General features: G+C 35.3%; 1 protein-coding gene across 1 annotated transcript in view; it reads right to left on the minus strand.

The window, feature by feature from the left end:
- nlrc5 (NLR family, CARD domain containing 5) overlaps nt 1-21,983 on the minus strand; it is a 77,682-nt gene that overhangs the window by 49,329 nt on the left and 6,370 nt on the right. Inside the window, exons 5-11 of the mRNA XM_059335107.1 lie at nt 21,353-21,484; nt 20,014-20,329; nt 14,018-14,429; nt 11,724-11,886; nt 10,572-10,702; nt 3,001-3,232; nt 2,664-2,905 (exon numbers count right to left, since the gene is read on the minus strand). Coding sequence (XP_059191090.1) covers nt 2,664-2,905; nt 3,001-3,232; nt 10,572-10,702; nt 11,724-11,886; nt 14,018-14,429; nt 20,014-20,329; nt 21,353-21,484 — 1,628 coding nt within the window. The remainder of the gene's footprint in view (nt 1-2,663; nt 2,906-3,000; nt 3,233-10,571; nt 10,703-11,723; nt 11,887-14,017; nt 14,430-20,013; nt 20,330-21,352; nt 21,485-21,983) is intronic.

Consider the following 21,983-nt stretch of genomic DNA (forward strand, 5'->3'; position numbering starts at 1 on the left):
TACTTTTGGTTTTACTTTTGGATAAAATATTCCTCTAGAGCAGTAGTTCTCAACCTTTTTGAGTCGCGACCCCCAATTTAACATGCATGTTGTCTGCGACCCCCACTCACTGAACACAATCTCACACACACAGTTCAGATCACCCAAAAAAGAAACAAAATGACGAAAAAAAGGAAACATAATGACCAAAAAAGACACAAATTGACCACAAAAGACACAAAATTACCCAAATAAGAAACAAAATGACCAAAAAGACACAAAATGACTAAAAAAAGACACAAAATGACCAAAAAAAGGGAAACAAAATGACCAAAAAATACACAAATTGACCACAAAATGATCAAAAAAAGACACAAAATGACAAAAAAAAGACACAAATTGACCACAAAAGACACAAAATGACCAAAAAAGACACAAAATTACCCAAATAAGAAACAAAATGACCAAAAAGACACAAAATGACTAAAAAAAGACACAAAATGACCAAAAAAAGGGAAACAAAATGACCAAAAAATACACAAATTGACCACAAAATGATCAAAAAAAGACACAAAATGACTAAAAAAAGACACAAAATTACCCAAATAAGAAACAAATTGACCAAAAAGACACAAAATGACAAAAAAAAGACACAAAATGACTAAAAAAAGACACAAAATGACCAGAAAAGACACAAATTGACCACAAAATGATCAAAAAGACACAAAATGACCAAAAAACACACACAAAATGACAAAAAAAACCCACAAAATGACAAAAAAAGACACAAAATGACCAAAAAAAGGAAACAAAATGACCAAAAAATACACAAAATGACCAAAAAAGACACAAAATGACAAAAAAATCACACAAAATGACAAAAAACACACAAAATGACCAAAAAAAGGAAACAAAATGACAAAAAAATACACAGATTGACCACAAAATGATCAAAAAGAGACACAAAATGACAAAAAAAAAAACACACAAAATGACAAAAAAGACTAAAACACAGTAACACAACCCCAAGATTGAGAATAGCTGATCTAGGGTGTTTTTCAGTTGTGGTCTTTTTGCTCTTGAATCCAGGCTACTGTATGTCTTCTTGTGACTGAGAGACTGAGCCGACCACAGGAACACAGCAGGAAACAAAGAGCTTTAGTCAGATTTACAGGCTGTGGAACAGGTGGCCAATCAGCTGAGGAATGCTGGAGGCAAAGCAGCAACTCTTTCCAGAGACACGACCAACAGCTCTCTAAACATCCGCTGGCTTAAACACAGGTTTCAGACTCTCCACAGCTCAACACTGTGTGTCTTCCTCTACCGTTCATGTGTTACAACACAAGTTTCCAACTTCTCAAGGGCAATACACCTATTATATGGCTTTAAGCCTTGCACGACCTACAACTAGCTGCTAGCATGATAAATGTAACGCTTTACATAACTAATGGCAGAGAAAAACCACCAAACATGATTATAATATGGAATGTAGAACAAATTTAGCTTAAAAAGCTATCTAAAATATTACATTTTAATTTCTTCTTCTGATTTTAAGAAGCAATGCAATTATAGGGCCTATTTTGCTTTAGGAGTTTCCCCTCAGCTCTTGCAATAAGTCAAAAATAAACCTACAGACACAATTCCCCATTGAAACCTATTAAAGCCCCATTTTTTTAAATTAAATGGCCATTACCCACAATGGGCCATACTGCTGTATTATGAAGCACTGCAGTATTAAAATCAATGTTGTTTTTCATTAAAAAATAAACTCCAGTATTAAGTATAGATAAAATAATTGCAATTTAGTTTTTTATGAAAAAAATAAAAGGCATTATGTGAACAAACAAGCATTTAAGCGGTTAAAATCTGCAAATTAATGATTCTTTGATAGTTACAATCAAGGCAAATAATATTAATATATAGCCTTTTTTTGGTACAGTAATTTAAGGAAGGGGACATTTTTGACGTCCAAGGTATTGGTATAACAAGTGGATGTTTTTTTTAATTAAATGAATGAATATTTGGCAGTGATGGATTAAAGTTGGTTTAACAAGAGGAACCTATTAAAGGGATACAAGGGTTTATTTCAGTAAATAGATAAGTGTTTATATGAACCTGGTCTCACAGGAATAGCCACGGATTCGCTTAACTCAAAATCCGTGGAATAGCCACGGAATCACTCAAATTTCCGTGAAACTGACACGGATTTCTCTACAATGCAACTTAATGATACTTATATCCCGTGGCTATTGGTTTGTTCCAAGTCACGTGACTTTCAAGGTCCCGGCGGTCAGAACAAAAAACATGGCGGACAGTTCTCTCATTTTTAGTGAAAAAAATCTATATTTTGACTTAGTTTCTGCATAAAAATGGATTTTGATCACATTTCTAGCGAGAAATATATGTTTTATTTTCTAAATATTCACTCAGTGAATGTACATAATCACTTTGTGGCGAAGATCTCGCCAGAAAAATATGACATTGAAATTAATGAAATTTGCATTGTATCGAAATCCGTGTCAGTTTCACGGAAATTTGAGTGATTCCGTGGCTATTCCACGGATTTTGAGTTAAGGAAATCCGTGGCTATTTCACGGATTTCTGTGAGACCAGGTTGGTTTATATGTGTGTTGACATATACCTATACGTATGTTTTGCTTGTGTCAGCATTTGTGTGGACTTACCTGAGGTTGTGGATGTACTGACACTTGTGCAAGACATCTAAACACTCCAATTCCATTGAGCACGACCCAAAGTCCAGTCCAATGCCATTATCACCGACTGAGTTCACTACAAACGCCAGAGCATCGATATCAGTAGGTAACAGCCGAATGTTACGCAGCTCCAGCGTGGGTCTCGTACCCACAACCTGCTTGGCAAGTTGCTGATCCTGGCTTTCCTGGACACAACGGCAGAGCTCCAATATCTGGAAAGATGTGACAAGGAAGAATCAGTGAGGGGAAAAAAGAGAATGATTTAAAGGTAAATCAAATATTATGCATTTCTCAGTTGATATTCTACCTTTGGTCCAGTCAGGGTGTTGCTGTTACAAAGCTGTTTTAGCAGTTTCAGAACAAGGGATTGTCGTTTTTGGACCCAACTTTGGCTTCCTGTTCCATCAGAGGTCCTGGATAATTGAACTAAGGCTGAGGTGCATTGTGGGGACGCCAGGCCACATACAAACAGGTGCAGGGAGTCAGTAAAGACCGTCCTCTGGTCTGCCTTGGTTGTCCAGCGAGTTTTTAGACTGAATCTGAGAGAGAATTTATAGAGCAAAGTCAATCATTTATTGAGATGAAGATAAAGGGACACTCTCATTATGTAGCTGTATAGACCAGTAGTTCTCAACCTTTTTGAGTCGCGACCCCCAATTTAACATGCATGTTGTCCGCGACCCCCGCTCACTGAACACAATCTCACACGCACAGTTCAGATCACCCAAAAAAGAAACAAAATGACCAAAAAAAGAAACAAAATGACTAAAAAAGACACAAATTGACCAAAAAAAGACACAAAATGACTAAAAAAAAAAAAAAAATTACTAAAAAAAGACACAAATTGACCAAGAAATACACAAAATTACCAAAAAAAGACACAAAATGACAAAAAAGACAAAATAACAAAAGAAGACACAAAATAACCAAAAAATACACAAAATAACCAAAAAAAGATACAAAATGACTAAAAAAAGACACAGTGTTCAAAAAAAGACACACAATGACCAAAAAAAGACACAAAATGACAAAAAAGACACAAAATAACCAAAAAATACACAAAATAACCAAAAAAAGATACAAAATGACTAAAAAAAGACACAAAATGACACAAATTGACCAAGAAATACACAAAATAACCAAAAAAAGACACAAAATGACAAAAAAAGACACAAAATGACAAAAAAAGACACAAAATGACAAAAAAGACACAAAATAACTAAAAAAGACACAAGATAACAAAAAAGACACAAATTGACCACAAAATGATAAAAAAGACACAAAATGACTAAAAAAGACACAAAATAACCAAAAAATACACAAAATAACCAAAACAAGATACAAAATAACAAAAAAAGACACAAAATGACTATAAAAAGACACAAAATGATAAAAAAGACACAAAATGACAAAAAAAGACACAAAATGACAAAAAAGACACAAAATGACCAAGAAAGACAAAAAATGACAAAAAAAGACACAAAATGACCAAAAAAGACACAAAATAACTAAAAAAGACACAAGATAACAAAAAAAGACACAAATTGACCACAAAATGATAAAAAAAGACACAAAATGACTATAAAAAGACACAAAATGACTAAAAAAAGACACTAAATAACCAAAAAATACACAAAATAACCAAAAAAAGATACAAAATGACCAAGAAAGACACAAAATGACCAAAAAGACACAAATTGACCAAAAAAAGGAAACAAAATTACCAAAAAAAGACATATTTCTTATTTTCAAATAAATAAACTAGACACCTTTTCTGCTCACATGAACACAAATTTGCCTTTTTCTTTGCATCTCCACAACATATATTGAAATTGTGACAGGATAGGATAAGATTATTTTTTGTTTATATTTGGTCAAATGTACTTATATTAGAATTAGAATTGTTAAATGGGTTTAAACTTAGCCTAGTAACAAAAAAAAGCTTTTTGAAATTAGCTACTTTTCCACATTTCTGTTTCCAGTCACACATATTTTGGAGAAGTCACTTCTTGTCACAGTCACACAGTGACACAGTCTTACTAAGGGATTTAATGAGTTAAGATGAAGCATTTGTGTTGTTGTTCTTTTCCTTGTGTTGTTGTTTCTTTTCCTTGTGTTGTTGTTTCTTTTCCTTGTGTTCTTGTTTCTTCTCCTTTCATAGGTATGTGTGTGTGTGTTTGGGTATGTATCCAAATGTGGGCACGTGTATGTATGTATGTATGTATAATTTCGCTGTATAGGTAAATTATATTTATGTTTATGTAATACAAGACATGTTTAGACAAGGATGTTAACTCGTCATATTTAAGGAGAGGGGGTGGGAGTTTATAAGTTTTACTTCTTCTCACTCCTTTTCGAATATGTATTCTGTCATGTTAAATGTTTTGTCTGACTCTTTTTTTATTTTATTATTATTTGTTTTCATATTCGAAATAAACTTAAATCAAATCAAAATCAAATCAAATCAAATAAAGCTGAATATGGGAGATTCTAGAAGATTTAAAGTGTCACCGTGGGTTCTTATGGGTTAAATAAAGTGCAGACTCTAATTTATAATGTGACCATAAATGAGAAGGCTTAAGCTACACGACCTGATTGAGGCTGCCACGTGCTTCGTGGCGTCTGCTGTGTGACCTGCTGTGGCCCCCCGAGCCTCCTCGACTGTGATTGGACCATCTGCTTTGTGCCGACATCAGTAAATTTCTTCGGTCCTTTTTAGGGCCGAGATCTCTTGGCCTGCTCAACTTACACGGCTCATCTTGTCCTGTGGCGAGGTTATTCCTGGTATGTTCCCGGTAAAGTGTTACAGTATAAGCTGAAATTCTATAGTACTCTGACCCTTGTGTCCAAAAGTACTTCACTCTCTTTCTTTAATGATTAAAGGGAAATAATATATAAATAATTTAGAGTATATAGTTTAAATATAAGCTTTATCCTGCGTATAAATTATTTAAAAATTACGTTCTAGTTTGGTGGCATAGTGCACACACTGCAACAAGTTACCGGACAATTTCCATTCCACATTGGAAACGTGAGTAAATGAAGAAAACAAAGTGTAAACTGCCTAGATGGGCTGATATGAAGGAAAAAATGAATGCTAAAGTTGGCTTGTGTTATTAAATGTACAGTGTCACATACACACATCCATGACCCGCACCCCTCCCCCCCACACACACACTTTTGAAATGCATCCAGTGCTTTGATACAAATAGGGAAGTGCAGAGCAAGGTGTTGAAATTCAGAAAATGTAGAAAATGGTGTTCTGAGTTCTCTCATTTGTTTGTTGGGGGTACAGGGCTGCACAACTCAGGTCAAAGAGAGATAGGAACATAGCAGGCCGAGGCTTTTTGGTTGCCAAAAGAATGATTTTGATGAATTGGAAGACACGTAAGAGAAATTGTTTTTCAAAAGAATAATGGTTACTTGAATTTTTTGATCTCCTTGGAATGGAGCGAATGACCGATTTGATGAATGGTGATAATTTTGGAATAAATTGGGAACAAGTTTTGGGAATTATGGGAGTGTATGTGTATGTATGCGTGTCTTGTGGTTTGTTATGTCTGATCTATTATACTGTGGTTGTTTGTGGTTTTATTGTGTCTATCTTATGTTGTATAATAATAAAAATGTTAATAAAAAAAAGAAAATGGTGTTCTGAGCAACTTCAACCTACAAACATATCGAACCTAACCTCCTGAGAGCCAAGCTTTTGTTTGGGGTGATTGTTAGTTTCTCCTAGATATTTGATATTTTGGATTTGTAGGACATGATAAGTACAAAAACTAAGCAATGTCTTTGAACAGGAAGTAGTTTTTGAAAAAAAACCCAAATCGGTTAATTTTACTGTATAACACAATTAATTCACCAGTGTATAAAACTTTTATTTCCTTACATTTACTCCCTCTCTTTGGAAGAGCGATAGTAAAAGTCTATTCGTTCTCAAAGGAGTACTTCCTGATTAGCAGTCGTAGCTTGTTGCTATTGCTAAAAATAGTCAAACTTGCACAGAATATCAAGCTGCAAACATTATTAAGCACAAATGAACAAGTTTTAACCATAAAATCTGATCAGATTTTGTACCTGGTCCACTTTTGTCTGGAGATAAGCTGTTGATTGACTTCAGCAAGGTGCTGCCATCTGGTTTTTACACTAATTGATGTATTGTTCTTTTTCTAGAGTGTGTACTACTGAGGACAACATGTTATAGTTAAGCAGAATTACGTATAAGGTCCATAAAACCTAAAATTAAATGTCCACATATGAGGACGCAGGGTCACAGGAGGCTATAAGAACTTCTGACTGGGGACTCTGGGGACCCCCGAGAATAAACCACTGAAAGAAACATCCATTATCAGCAAGATGTCTACTTATTTTTTTTCCAGAATGTTTTATATTTATTAAATTAATGTAATCTGAAGACAAAAAAAGGTTATTATTATTTCAGGAAAGTGCTGTACTGAAAACTGCTTAGGCATAATTCTAGTATTTTTAAATGTTGTACTGATGACAACAACAACTTGCTGAATGTTAGTACTGATGACAACAAAACCATGAAAATTGGAATGATGAAAAGTAAACCTCTGGGGTCTGCTGGTACAGATGTGTATCTATGCTCCCTCAGCCCTACATTTGCCCAGATTAATAACAAAAATAAAGAATTTCACCTTTCTTTTATGTGTTTTCACAGATGAAAAAAATAGCTTAGAAAAATGACTATTATTATTCTTAGCAGCTTTAAATTGTCCAGTCCTCCTTTAGAAAAAATGGCTGCTATTCAAGGGAGCTTGATACCTGGAAACCGTGGGAGATTTTAGTTGTTCACAACTTCCGGTTTCACTGGGACCAAACAAAGGGTGACAAAATCCAATGGCATTGTCCTAACCATTACCTTAACCTCCTGTGACCCTGCGTCCTCATATGTGGACATTTCATTTTAGGTTTTATGGACCTGATACTTAATTCTGCTTAACTATAACATGTTGTCCTCAGTAGTACACACTCTAGAAAAATCACAATACATCAATTAGTGTAAAAATCAGATGGCAGCACCTTGCTAAAGTCAATCAACAGCTTATCCCCAGACAAAAGTGGACCAGGTACAAAATCTGATCAGATTTTATGGTTAAAACTTGTTCATTTGTGCTTAATAATGTTTGTAGCTTGATATTCTGTGCAAGTTTGACTATTTTTAGCAATAGCAACAAGCTACGACTGCTAATCAGGAAGTATTCATCTGAGAACGAATAGACTTTTACTATCCTTCCAAAGAGAGGGAGTAAATGTAAGGAAATAAAAGTTTTATACACTGGTGAATTAATTGTATTATACAGTAAAATTATCCGATTTGGGTTTTTTTTTTCAAAAACTACTTCCTGTTCAAAGACATTGCTTAGTCTTTGTACTTATCATGTCCTACAAATCCAAAATATCAAATATCTAGGAGAAACTAACAATACATACCAAACAAAAGCTTGGGTATCAAGAGGTTAACATAGGGCTGACCCTGCAGGAAAGCGAGTAAATGCAGAGCAAACTAATTATAGGAACCTAATTAAATCTGTGTATTTACAACTGTTTATGTTTGTAGCCTACATCAAGTTTACCACAGTGTAAATTAGTGTGGCAGGTGGAATCTATATGGGGCACAGGTGCAACACATGTCTAATCACGCAAGGGGGGCAAGGAAATTACATAACTTTTGCTGTTTGCATGCTTGTATGCTCGGGACAGGCATGCCAGGAAGCCATACACTGTAAAAAAAATCTTTGTAGAAATTACAGTAAAACACTGTCAAATTGCATCAGAAATAGGTTGTCAAATTAAACATTGTACACTGTAAAAAAAACCTGTTGTTTTTACGGTAAAAAACTGGCAGCTGTGGTTGCCAGAACTTTACCGAAATAAATATGGTGCAACTTTTTCTAATATCACAGTAAAATGATATTAGCACTGTTGATTTCACATTAAAGATTGCCATTTTATTCCATATTTTACTGTAAAAAATAAAAAGTTTTTCCATCCAAAGAAACGCTGTTCTGCCATATAATTGACAAGAAAATACTTTATAAATGCTGCATAAATTAAAGATTTTACCATTAAATATTACAGTAAATTTTTGTTAGAGATATGGTGTTTAGTACATTTTCTCAACAGTGAGAAAAAGTATTTTTTTTACAAGCGATAAATGCAAAAATTATGGATTGTATATATATTACAGTATTTTCTTTTAGCTACAAACATGGTGCCAGTGTATTTTACAGTGGAGTAATGTGTGTTTTTTTTTTTTTTTTTTTTTTTTTTTAAAGAGTAAAAAATACTGTTTTGGCTGATATATACATTTACAGTGTTTCATTGTTACTGAAACTGAATTAACCCATTTATCATTTTACGTCTTTTACTGTCATGGTTTAGCAGTTTTTCACCGTAAAATCTACAGACATTTTTTACATTGTACATCACCGTAGTGAATACTTTTAATTACTGTAAATCAAAGAATATCATAAAACTTTAAATTCAACTGCCATAAACTGCAGAAAACACACATTTTTAGTGTAAAAATGTAAAATTTTGATGTAAAATTAATGGAGAAATACCATGATGACACAATTATCTTAAAAGTAATGGGATTATTCAGTATAAATTACAGTTTTTGCTGATATTTACATTTACATACGCTCACTGTATTTTTTACAGTGAAGTTCTGGCAACCAAAGCTGCCGGTGTTTTACCGTAAATTAAACAGATTTTTTTTTACAGTGTAGCCAGCCACCATATCATCACACAGGTTTTAGAACTTCACTTATCAGTGAATACAGACTTGACACTTCATCACTGAAGCACTTCAAAAACAAGAGCTTCTCCTGTAACCAGACGGGTGGCTAACTGTTCGGTTAGTTATAGGGCTATATAACATTACAGTATGTTTAACCAAATACCTAAATATCAATATTAGGATGGTATTGTGCGGTGGACAATTGGTGCTTTCACAAAATTTACAAAATGAAGTTTTGATAAATAATCCTCAGTTATTTGGATATACTAAGTAGGTAAAGGTAAATAATAGAACAGCTGCAGCAGTCTGTAAAGTTCAGAAAACTACATAATTTTACTGTAATACAACCTTTAAAACCATGAAAAGAAAACAATAAAGATATCTAGCCTCATATCACAATATCACTCAATAGTTGCTCCACTAATAATGATTTATAATGTCAAAGCAAAAGATGTAGTTAATCATTACACATGAGATAGAGCCGACAGTTGGAGGAAGACTACAATTGGCTCAAAAATTTAATATTTCTTTTTGAACCTGGTCTCACAGGAATCCGTGAAATAGCCACGGATTTGCTTAACTCAAAATCCGTGGAATAGCCACGGAATCACTCAAATTTCCGTGAAACTGACACGGATTTCGCTACAATGCAAGTTAATGCAAGTCATATCCCGTGTCTATTCCATGGATATTTGTTCCTATTGGTTTGTTCCAAGTCACGTGACTTTCAAGGTCCCGGCGGTCAGAACAAAAAACATGGCGGACAGTTCTCTCATTTTTTGTGAAAAAAATCAATATTTTGACTTAGTTTCTGCATAAAAATGGATTTTGATCACATTTCTAGTGAGAAATATATGTTTTATTTTCTAAATATTCACTCAGTGAATGTACATAATCACTTTGTATGTTGGAATAGCCACGGGATATGACTGTCATTAACTTGCATTGTAGCGAAATCCGTGTCAGTTTCACGGAAATTTGAGTGATTCCGTGGCTATTCCACGGATTTTGAGTTAAGCGAAATCCGTGGCTATTTCACGGATTCCTGTGAGACCAGGTTGTTTTTTTTTTAGTTCCATTTGGCTTCTCTGGATTCAGTTCCCTACCTCTGCTTGAGCTGTGTGTCACTAACATCAGCGCTGGTCATGATTCTGAGTGCAGCCAAAAACTCCTGTAACGTCAGATGAATGAAGCAGTAGCCGTTGACGAGCATCCCATCCTCACGTCTGAGCGCCACCTGACAGGAAGATATGCATAAACATATTATTTATTATGTCACTAACCACACTGCAAAAAAGCCGACTCGTATTTTTTGGCCTAAAACAGTGATGTAAGTTGGTACAACTTGGAAATATAAATTACTGACATTTAGGGCAATAATGTAAGTTAGCACAACAAAGGAAGCCAGTTGTCTGCTCAAAAACAAGTTGGTGAGTTGTTGTTACTTATATCTTTAAGTTGGGGTTCATGTTATACATTTTTCCCCCCACACAATAAAGACATGTTATTAATTAATTAATAAATACAGGCTATTCAATTTTGTGTCATTTCTCGTTCATTTTTGCATCTATTTTGGTTGTTTGGTAATTTTTACATGTATTTTTGGTCAATTTGTGTCTATTTTGATAATTTTGTGTCATCTTTGGTCATTTTTGCATGTATTTTTGGTTGTTTTTGATCTTCTAATGAAGCGTAGTAGAAGTTATCTTCTTGTTCTTGTATCATTTTTCCAACCTGTGTTATGACGACGGGGTTGTGTTCACTCCACGCTCATTTAAATTTGCTGCAATTTTTGTTCAACGCAGCTTTGTTCAACATTTTCCCAACTCATCTGCTTTCTGCCTCTGATCCTGAGCCTTTCATCCTCCACCTTTAATATGGCCATAAAAACTCTTATTGCATTTTGTTTTTTTTTGAAGGTGTGGGGGATTGGGGGTGCGTCAACCCAGTTGGGACATAGAAGAGGATGCACGGCTGAAAAAGTTTGGGATCCGCTGCTTTAGTAGTTACTAAGCATTGAACATTTAATTGCTAAGGTCTTTAGTAATTAAATGTTTAATGCTTAGCAACAACTGTCCTAAATTCTTAGTTTGGCACACTGAGCATACCTAATTATGGATCAAAGCCCACAGCCCTCTGAACACATATTACCACCCCCCCACCTCCCACCACAACTAATATCGCCCTCTAGTTTCAAAGGCCTGCACAGTCACAGATATTTAGAGAACATTCACACATGGTGAAGAGCCAAGTCTGACCTGTGAGAAGAGCCCTGTCTTCACACAGAACTCCAGCACAGTTTGAGGAATGTCTTCTTCCATGAAGAGGATCCTGCTGTCCTCTAAGCCTTTCCAAGCCAGCTGACTCAGCTCACACAACTCAGATCCATATTGACTCAGAGTGGTCAACGTGCGCACAATACTGTGGAAAAAACCCCCAGAAATAATAAAATAATGACAAATAACAAACAACAAGCATTTGCTGCATTGGTTCTTTATATAATCGAAGATCATGTGAAAGTAGAAACTGTAAAAAATAAACAGTTAACCCATAAGAACCCATGGTGACACCTGTGTAACAAACACTTTAAATCTAGAATCTCCCATATTCAGCTTTATGCTTCACATTAACTCATTAAATCCCTAAGCGACACATACTCAAAACCCTCGTGTGGTGACAGTCATGTGACTTTGACAAGAAGTGACTTCTCCAAAATGTGGCTGTGACTGGAAACAGAAATGTGAAAATTTTCAAAAAGCTTATTTCTCGTTACTAGGCTAAGTTTAAACCAATATAACAATTCTATTCCGTTAATAGGGTGTCCTGTATTGCATTTAACTTGTTCTGACCATATTTCTTGAACAAATTAAAGTCAAAATTTTGGTAACACTTTACAATAACCAACTAAATAATGTTTATAGATGGTTTATAAACCAATTATTAACCATTTACAAAGTGCTTTACATATTTAATCGTTAAATGTTTTCAACCAATTTCTTAAAGGTATAGGAATCATTTCAAAATCATTAACATACTTAATATGAAGTTAAACATGCAACTAAAACTATTTATAAACAATTCATTATAATTTTATTGTTTGTTAATGGTAAAGTAACTATAAACTTACATTAATAGACATGTTTATAAATGAATATACATCTATTTGCCATTTATACATGATTAAGTAAGTTAAACATGAATAAATTACGTATTTACCATTCTAAATGGTCTATAAACAGTTTATAAATGATGATTAAACATTAATAATCTGTTTATCATTTATAAATGATGGTTATTGTAAAGTGTTACCAAAATTTTGATATATGTTATGGAGATGCAAAAGAAAAAGGCAAATTTGTGTCTCTGTAAGCAGAAAATGTGTCTAGTTTTAAAATAACATTTTAATATAAGAAAATCATAAACATAAACACCAACGCCCACTGTAACGTATATGGCACATCACAGATATTTGACATTTAGAGGTAGTATTTTTTTTTTAAAAACATCAGAAATGTGTTCTATGTGGTCCACTTATAGAACACATCCTTTAAGGATAACTAGGTCTGGGTTCTTATGGGTTAAACAAGTCTATCATTAAAGGCATACTATGCAGGAAGTGTTGCTTAATGTTTGTAAGCACAACATACAAACTTGGCCCCTCACACTTGGTTGTGTCACTTCACCATCTTCATGTTTTTCGGGGATGTATATGTTGTATTAATACAGTTAGAGAACAGGGTTTCTGCAGATACAGACACATTCTACATGCTCCTAGCAGGTCATAAGTGATGACTGAGAGAGGTTATTTTTGTCTAAATCTAAATATTGTTTTTTTTTTTAAGGAAAAATCTGCATATATACCTTTAAAGTGACAACAGACAAGTTTTTTGCTTTAACTTGTCATTATGAAGTAAATGTTGATAGAATAATGACACCAAAACTAGAATTGAAAAAACATTTTCGTTAACTGAAATAAAAATAAAAACTAACTGAAAAAAACTAACTGAAACTGTATTGTGTGGTTACAAAACTAACTAAAACTAACTAAAATTGTAGTGAAAATGTCCTTAGTTTTCGTTTTTGTCAACTTTTTTCATTCATAATTCAGTGTTTCTATTTGAACATGCAACACATGGTGAATATGTTTACTGAGACTGGGATGTTTACACTAGAACCAAAATTCAAAACACCCAGAACTGTAAGAGTTAATAACCTTATTGGGGCTGAGATGATAAACCAAAGGAAATAAAGGCAAAATTTATTATGACTTCTTTGAATCTCGCACCCAACACATAGCCCATTACAAAAAAAAACTAAAACTAATAAAAACTAAACTAAAACTAAGCATTTTCAAAAAATAAAAACCAAACTAAAACTAGAAGACTCACTCTAAAAACTAACTGAATTTGAAAACAAAAATTCACAACGAAATTAAAACTAAAACTAATGAAAAATCCAAAACTATTATAACCTTGCTCACAACAAGGTCTGTGAATTGTGAGGTGTTAAATGGTGTTTGTATGTTGTGTTTAATGCTCTATTTAGTCTTCACCTCTGTGGAAGTGTGGTGGTCTCTGGCTCGTCATTGCTCCCACTTGTATTGGGGTCACAGCTCAGAAAGGCACCAAGAACAGTGAGGTAGACCTGGCTGAGGGTGGAGGGGATCTCAGCTTGTGTCAGCAGAGCTCCACCATTTGTCCCATCCATCAATATGTCTTCACCCTCTCTTCTTCCTCCTCCTCCTGGAATATTAACTCTTTTTTCTCTCGCTTTTCTCCTCGTCTCACTTCCTCTTTCTTCCGGTATCTGCGTCTTTCCTGGGTCTCTCCCTTCCAGCAGTAGATGCTTCAGACAGATGCAGCAGATGTTGCAGAGGGCAGGAATGGATGACATGGCGAGAAGATGTTGACTGGAAAGAAGGAGATCTGTTGCCTCCATCCCAAGAGCTCTGTTGGCTGCGTTGCCTTCACAGTTGAGACATAAATCAGTTTAAAGGAACACTCCACCGTTTTTTCATATTAAAACATGTTATTCGGTCAAGTAAGACGAGTTGATACAGACCTCTTGCGTCTCAATGCGTGCACTCAATCGCCCTGGCGCGCGGAGCTACTTGGCTAGCACTTAGCTTAGCCCAGTTCATTCATTAGGATCCAAACAGATGGACAGTTAGAAGCGACCAAACTCCTCCACGTTTTCCCTATTTAAATACAGCTACACGAGTAGTTAAAGCACTTCGACTCGGCGCAGTAATATCATCACTCCTGAAAAATCTTCTTCCGTCAGGAGTGATGATATTACTGCGCCGAGTCGAAGTGCTCCCAAGTGCTATTCCGCCATACATTATAGTTATCCTTTTTATCCGCTTAGAAAAGCGCCACGTTTTATTTTGTGTCGCCATACTTGGTCGTTTAACTACTCGTGTAGCTGTATTTAAATAGGGAAAACGTGGAGGAGTTTGGTCGCTTCTAACTGTCCATCTGTTTGGGTCCTAATGAATGAACTGGGCTAAGCTAAATGCTAGCCAAGTGGCGCCGCGCGCCAGGGCGATTGAGTGCACGCATTGAGACACAAGAGGTCTGTATCAACTCGTCTTACTTGACCGAATAACATGTTTTAATATGAAAAAACGGTGGAGTGTTCCTTTAAGCCATTAAACTTAACATTCTGGAGGGCAGTTCAGGAGAAAATCATCAGTACATTTTATTTAACCCTCTATGGTACGCATTATGATGCCAGTTAGGAACAAAATGCTTTTTTTTGTCTTAAAATAGACTAAATAAACATAATCTGAAGACATTTTATAATTCTTCTTAAATTTTGGAAGTGTTTGGGGTTTGTTGCCCGTAGGCAAGTGAAAAAAGAGAGTTTTAAAAATAAATTTTAACATAATTTATTTAATAAACATGTGTAAAAGATTCAGTAGCACCAACAGGGTATAATACATAACATTTTAAATTTAAAAACATCATGAAAGGAACTTTTTTAACCGTTCTCTTTCTCTGAATGTTGCCTGTAGGAAACATTGTACCACTGAACCAACGACCCATTGAAATGAATGTCTTCAACAGTTTAAGTGGATGAAACTATCATAAATGTTTAATATATTTTTTTTCAAGATGGAAAAGAGACAGGAAATGATGTTTCGACGTTTCGAGTGATTTTTTTGTGGCGCAAAATGGCAAATCGGTTTCCTTTTGAAAAGTCTGCAGAATAGAATTTCAATATGGCCTCCTGGAGGTCATGTGACAAATTAAAGCATTGCTATTGGTTCCCTATACTCTTCTCTCTTTTTTTAAAGTATTGCATCACTCAAAAACATGCATTGTTGAAATTTGACAGGCCAAAAGTGGGTATGTTGTCTGAGGGCAACACTGTACCATAGAGGGTTAAAGAAGCCATTAAAACCACTTAATATTCTTTTAGGTATTATTCCATCCGAAATTGAGAAAGAAGGAGATAAATATCTGTATACAGTGATACGTATAGCTGCATTAAAACAGATCACACGCAATTGGTTGGACGTTAATTCACCATGCATCAACAAATGGAAAATAACAGTAGAAGAGATTAAGGAAATGGAAAGAATCACCTACAAGTTAAGAAACAGAGAAGAAGAATTTAAAAGAAACTAGAGTAAATGGTAATGGAAACCGCCGTTTATAATTGTTTTTTTTGTACTTTTTCTTTTTCTTCTTCTCTTTCTTTTCCTTAACGAAACAATTCATTGAATAAGCAAACAATTAAAAATGAATATCTTATTTACTTATTTATTTATTCTTTTGGCATTGCCTCTTGTAAAAAATGCATAAATGTGGCAGGATGAATTAATATTTGTAATTTCATAACCTGCAATAAAGTAATAAAAATCAAAAAAATCAGTTTAAGCCCACAGAAATTAAAGAGAGACAGACATAGGTGTTGATTTTTTCTGATCAGATCTCTACAATGACTGTAGCCGTGTTCAGATGGGGCTTGATTGACATATCGTTACTCCCATGCTTTATTCTACCTGTTCATTCTTAATACATGAAGTCTAGTGATCTAATGTCCAGTATACGCAGTATTCTGTAGCTCTTTTAACCTCAAGCTGGGCAGAAATAACAAGAATAACTTGTGAGGTGTGCAAAGACATGTTCAAAACACACTGGGAATTTCATTGTTTGAGTTCAACCCAAAATTAACTCTTTTAAAAACGAATTTAACATTTGCAATTTGTTCTAAAAGCTAATTTTACTCTAGTACCCCTACAGTCTTAAAGGGGTACACTGGCAATTTGGTGCTGCACACTTGCACGGTCAAAGTCAATGCAGAAAGATGCTGCACAGCAGGTTTTTATGAGAGTTTTTATGCTCTGCTTAAGCCATTTAAGCCGGGAAAGCGGATACGTCGTTTTGTAGTATTTGTAGTTTTTTTCCCAGCTATTTTCAGTCTCTTGGCCAATAAAATGCATCATAATACATGTGGGAGTGTTGCAATGCCCCATGGGACTTTTCCAGAACTTTGAAATCATCACCAAAAAAAGACACAAAATGACCAAAATGGACACAGAATTACCAAAAAAAAAGACACAAAATTATTTTAAAGAGACACAGAATTACCAAAAGAAGACAAAAAATTACCAAAAAAGACAAATAATTACCAAAAGACACAGAATTACCAAAAAAAAGACACAATAATTTAAAAAAGACACATAATTACCAAAAAAAGACACAAAATTACCAAAAAAAAGACACAAAATTACCAAAAAAAGATACATAATTACCAAAAAAAGATACAGAATTACCAAAAAAGACACAAAAATTACCAAAAAAAGATACATAATTACCAAAAAAAGATACCGAATTACCAAAAAAGACACAAAATTATCAAAAAAAGACACATAATTACCAAAAAAGACACAGAATTACCAAAAAAAAGACATAGTTACTAAAAAAAACTTCAGGTTTTAGAGGCTCATTTTAAAATCCCCCAAAGGTTTTACAGGCATTTTTCCAGGCGTTTTAGGCCTAAATGGTTTAATGAGGGGGAGCTAAAAACTATGGGAACTTAAACATTGCAAAAGCCGCTTTAACAAAAAATCTGAGTTTTTGTGTGACATCAGGGTCTAATTTCAGTAGTTGCCTCTTCAACACCATACATAAGTCATAGACATAATGTTAATGCTGTCACTGTCCTCACATTCTCTTGACAATGTTTTCAGCAATTTCCTTCTGAATACATCGACTGTTACACCTTCCATAATGCATAATGCAGCTTAATATTTTAAAGTCTCCATGATACCATCATGAGGGGCTTTAGCAAGCAACAGAACACATTTCAAAACGGTTCTCAAAGGCTAACTAGGACTCCCAATGACAAGTACAGTTTGTGGAATTCCCCTTCATACATATACAAGTCAGCATGTGGTATGGGGTGACATTATCAAGCTACAGTAATTAGCACTGTCACTTTACATCAAGTGTGTATGTTTCTGTGTCAGTGTGGGTTTCCAGTTTCCTCCCACAGCACAAAGACATGCAGGTTAGTTAAAGTGGTGCCTCTGAATAGCCTGTAGGTGTAAATGTGAGCATGAGGGGCTGCATTCATGTGTCAGCTCTATGATTGACTGACAACCTTGCCCAATGTCAGCTGGGATCAGCTCCAACCCCCTTCAACCTGCAGGACGGATGGATGGATGGATGGATGGATGGATGGCAAACAAACTGACTTGCACACAAATAAATTGCAGGTAATATTATATATACACTACTGGTCAAAAGTTTTAGAACACACCAACTTTTCCAGAATTTAATTGAAAATGATGCAGTTTAATGTCTCAGTGTACTCTGAAATTAATGCACATTTGCAACATTTAAAATTCTTTATTGAGCATGATAGTGTTTTGAAAGTAAAAAAAAAGATTCAAAATCACATTTTATGTTGGACTAAAGGCCTAAAAAAAAGACACAAAATGACCAAAAAAATACACCAAAAAACACAAAATGACTAAAAAAAGACACAAAATGACCAAAAAGACACAAAAAGACACAAAATGACTAAAACAAGACACAAAATGACCAAAAATGACACAAAAGGACACAAAATGACTAAAAAAATATATAAAATGACCAAAAAAAGACACCAAAAGACACAAAATGACAAAAAAAAGACACAAAATGACAAAAAAAAAGACACCAAAAGACACAAAATTACTAAAAAAAGACACAAAATGACAAAAAAAGACACAAAAAGACACAAAATGACTTACAAAGACATGAAAAGAATTCAAAAATGGACAAAATAGCCCAAGACTCCATAGAGTTAAGTTGTTAACCCATTTCTTGTTCCCTGAAAAAGGCCTACTTGTATAATTCTGAAATGTACATTATTTTTCAGTTTTGGTTAAGCTTACCTTTTTTTATTTACCTCTGGCAGTTCACCACTTACCTTTGTACCCTTTCAAGCTGTTCATTTGACTTGAACTGCTTGAATTTCAATAAAAAACTGGAAAAATTGGGGTGTTCTAAAACTTTTGACCGGTAGTGTACATTGATCTATCTCTATAAGTTAAGCATTGAGATAGATCAATGCAGATATATTATTCTCTGTGTCTCCTCTGCAGGCCCCTTCGTTATTGCCATTATCCATCCATCCACCAGGTGCCATTAGGTGTTCCACCTATACATCTCCTCACCTGTTCCCACTTCCCTGTCTGCTCAGCCTAGCCTTACCTGCAAACCTTCTTAACTGCATCTCATTCCCTCATCAACAACTCTCCATAAACCAGCCCAGATCATTGTTCCACTGTCACTCCATTTGAATTGCAAAGTGTTTTTCGATCATTGCTTTTGAGTTTCTGTCACCTGCCTGATCTACCTGTCTGATCTGGACTCCTGCACTGCAAAAAAGCCAACTTGTATTTTTTGGCCTAAAACAGTGATTTAAGTTGGTAAAACTTGGAAATATAAATTACTGACATTTAGGGCAATAATGTAAGTTAGCACAACAAAGGAAGCCAGTTGTCTGCTCAAAAACAAGTTGGTGAGTTGTTGTTACTTATATCTTTAAGTTGGGGTTCAAAACAAGGGACAAAAGTTCTGCGAACTCTTATTTCTCTCTTGTGAAATTTGGTCATTAGCGAAAGCTAGTGGCTAACTGACGCTAGCGGCTAACTGGCGCTAGCGGCTAACTGATGCTAGCGGCCCTGCTTGTTACAGCTACAAGAGTAGCCATTAGCGTATCAATGCTAACTCAAAATTGTGGTTACAACATTAGCTGACATTCATAGCGGCGTTACAATCGTGCCAGAGAAATTCAGAGTTGAGCAAACTCAAAAACAAAACTTAAAATATTTAGTTTAATTGTCCAACTTAAAATTTTATCGAAGTTTGTTGCCTTGAAATTTTGAGTTCACCCAACTTTTCTTTTTTTGCAGTGTGCCTTTTGCCTTTTGCCTGATCAAATCTGCCTTTCCTCCCTGTAAGCAATATCTCATCAATAAACCACTGAAATGGTCCAGCTGCCCTGACAAATACCACAATGTGAATGTAAAATGATGCACGTTTTTACCTTTTATTTCAAAGAAGCTGTCCACATACTCTTTGATCTCATGGCGGTCCCACCCTATCAGCTGCCCCACTTTATCTGATATTCCTTCCAAATCGATGGCACTGCGTACCCGGCAGGTGACCACCACAGTACATCCTGGAAGAAGCTGACGATTTATCAGCCCTGAAATGAGGTCTGCAACAGGCAGAGGCTTTTCTGGATCAAATAGCTCTCTCTGCATCTCTCGTTGGGTGACTTTGCTATGAAAGTCATTGTAGCCATCCAGCACCCAACAGATTTGCGTTGGATTGGAAAGGAGGTAATCCACAATAGCTCTCTGCTTACAACACAGAATATATGAGGATGTTAGAACAACAACAGTCATGTATTAGTTCATCAAGTTGAAATAAAGTGTCTATGTTTGAAAACATGTGTGGTTTATTCGCCTTATAAAGTCACAAGTGGTTTCAAATACAGCCTTTGATTGGTGGACATGTTAAGTATCTATACGACCAGCCCCTAATGACCTGTCAATCAACCTGAGAGCAGTCTGAATATTGATTTCAGTACAGAAGTGCTGTTGCTCTCATGCTAATAGTCAGGCGGCTTAGCTAAATAAAGGGGACACGCTGGACAAAAGCACCACATTTTTTCCACGTGCTCTCTGTCATCATAGGTTTAAATTTTTGGTAGGAGCCACTTCATCAAGATGGCCGATCCGAGATGGCACCCATATAAAGTCTATGAGAACCAATACATCTTCCAAGCCACTCAGAAGGTCAATCTTGGTGTCAAAATCTACATTTTCTGGGTCAAGGAATTATTTAAAGCTGTTGGGAATATCACTAGATGATTATTTGATCAAATAGAAATGTTCATTTTCACCCAGACTGGTAGGCAACTCGCTTCAAGTGCTGCAGCAGGGAATCCTGAGCTGAAAATGTTTGGAATCTAATAATTATGTAAATACATGGCCAAAATGAACATATCTATTTGATCATCTAGTGATATTCTCAGTAGCTTTAAATTATTCTTTGACCCAGAAAATGTATATTTTGACACTAAGATTGATCTTCTAAGTGGCTTAGAAGATATACTGGTTCTCATAGATTTTATATGGCTGCCATCTCCGATCTGCAATCTTGATGAAGTGGCTCCTACCAAAAATTGAAACCTATAGTGATAGAGAGCATGTGGAAAAAATGTGGTGCTTTTGTCCGACGTGTCCCCTTTCTTCCCAAATCTGGTCCTAAACCGCCGGACTATAAATATAATCTGCCATTTCAAGTGCTCCTTTCATATTTAACATCAGAAACTATCCTGATTTATAAGGCAATGTCTAGTACTGCTAGCTGCATACCTTTTCATCATCGCCCCCTTTCAGAGGTAGGTAGTGTCGGAAAAGCAGCTCTGACATGGTGAGGGGGCGGGACAGTACGTTGAGCTGACGGAACTCTAGCAGGACAAACAGGAAGGATGAAGGGATGGGGCCCTTGGAGATACGAGAATGAAGGGGACAGAAACAGTGAGAGAATAAAATAAAGACAAAACTAGAATTAGAAGTCTTTGCACAACATAAAGATGTCACAGTGAAGTTGACATTTGACCTCTTGGGTAGAAAATTACAACTCATTGTATCCTATTAATTAGACATATGTGGGCAATTGTGAAATAATCAGTACATGAATTATTGCGTTCTGACCAAAAACATATTTTGGAGATTACAATGTGTTTGACCTTTGACCTCCAAAATCGAATCAGGTCATCCTTCGGTTCAATTGGACATTTGTGCCAAAAATATTGACAGAAAACTTGACTACATAATTTGACTACTCCATTCACAGCTTTGCTGGTGCCAAAGCACATTTAAAGAATGAACCGTTGGAGGGGAACTCCAGACACTATTTTTATAAATCAAAGTCTGTTTACACTACAGCTGAAGCTATGTGGTGCACGGATCAATGGTTCACAACGGTTTTGTGTCAGCAGTG

Source organism: Centropristis striata, chromosome 6 (assembly GCF_030273125.1).
Source record: "Centropristis striata isolate RG_2023a ecotype Rhode Island chromosome 6, C.striata_1.0, whole genome shotgun sequence".
Classification (NCBI taxonomy): domain Eukaryota; kingdom Metazoa; phylum Chordata; class Actinopteri; order Perciformes; family Serranidae; genus Centropristis; species Centropristis striata.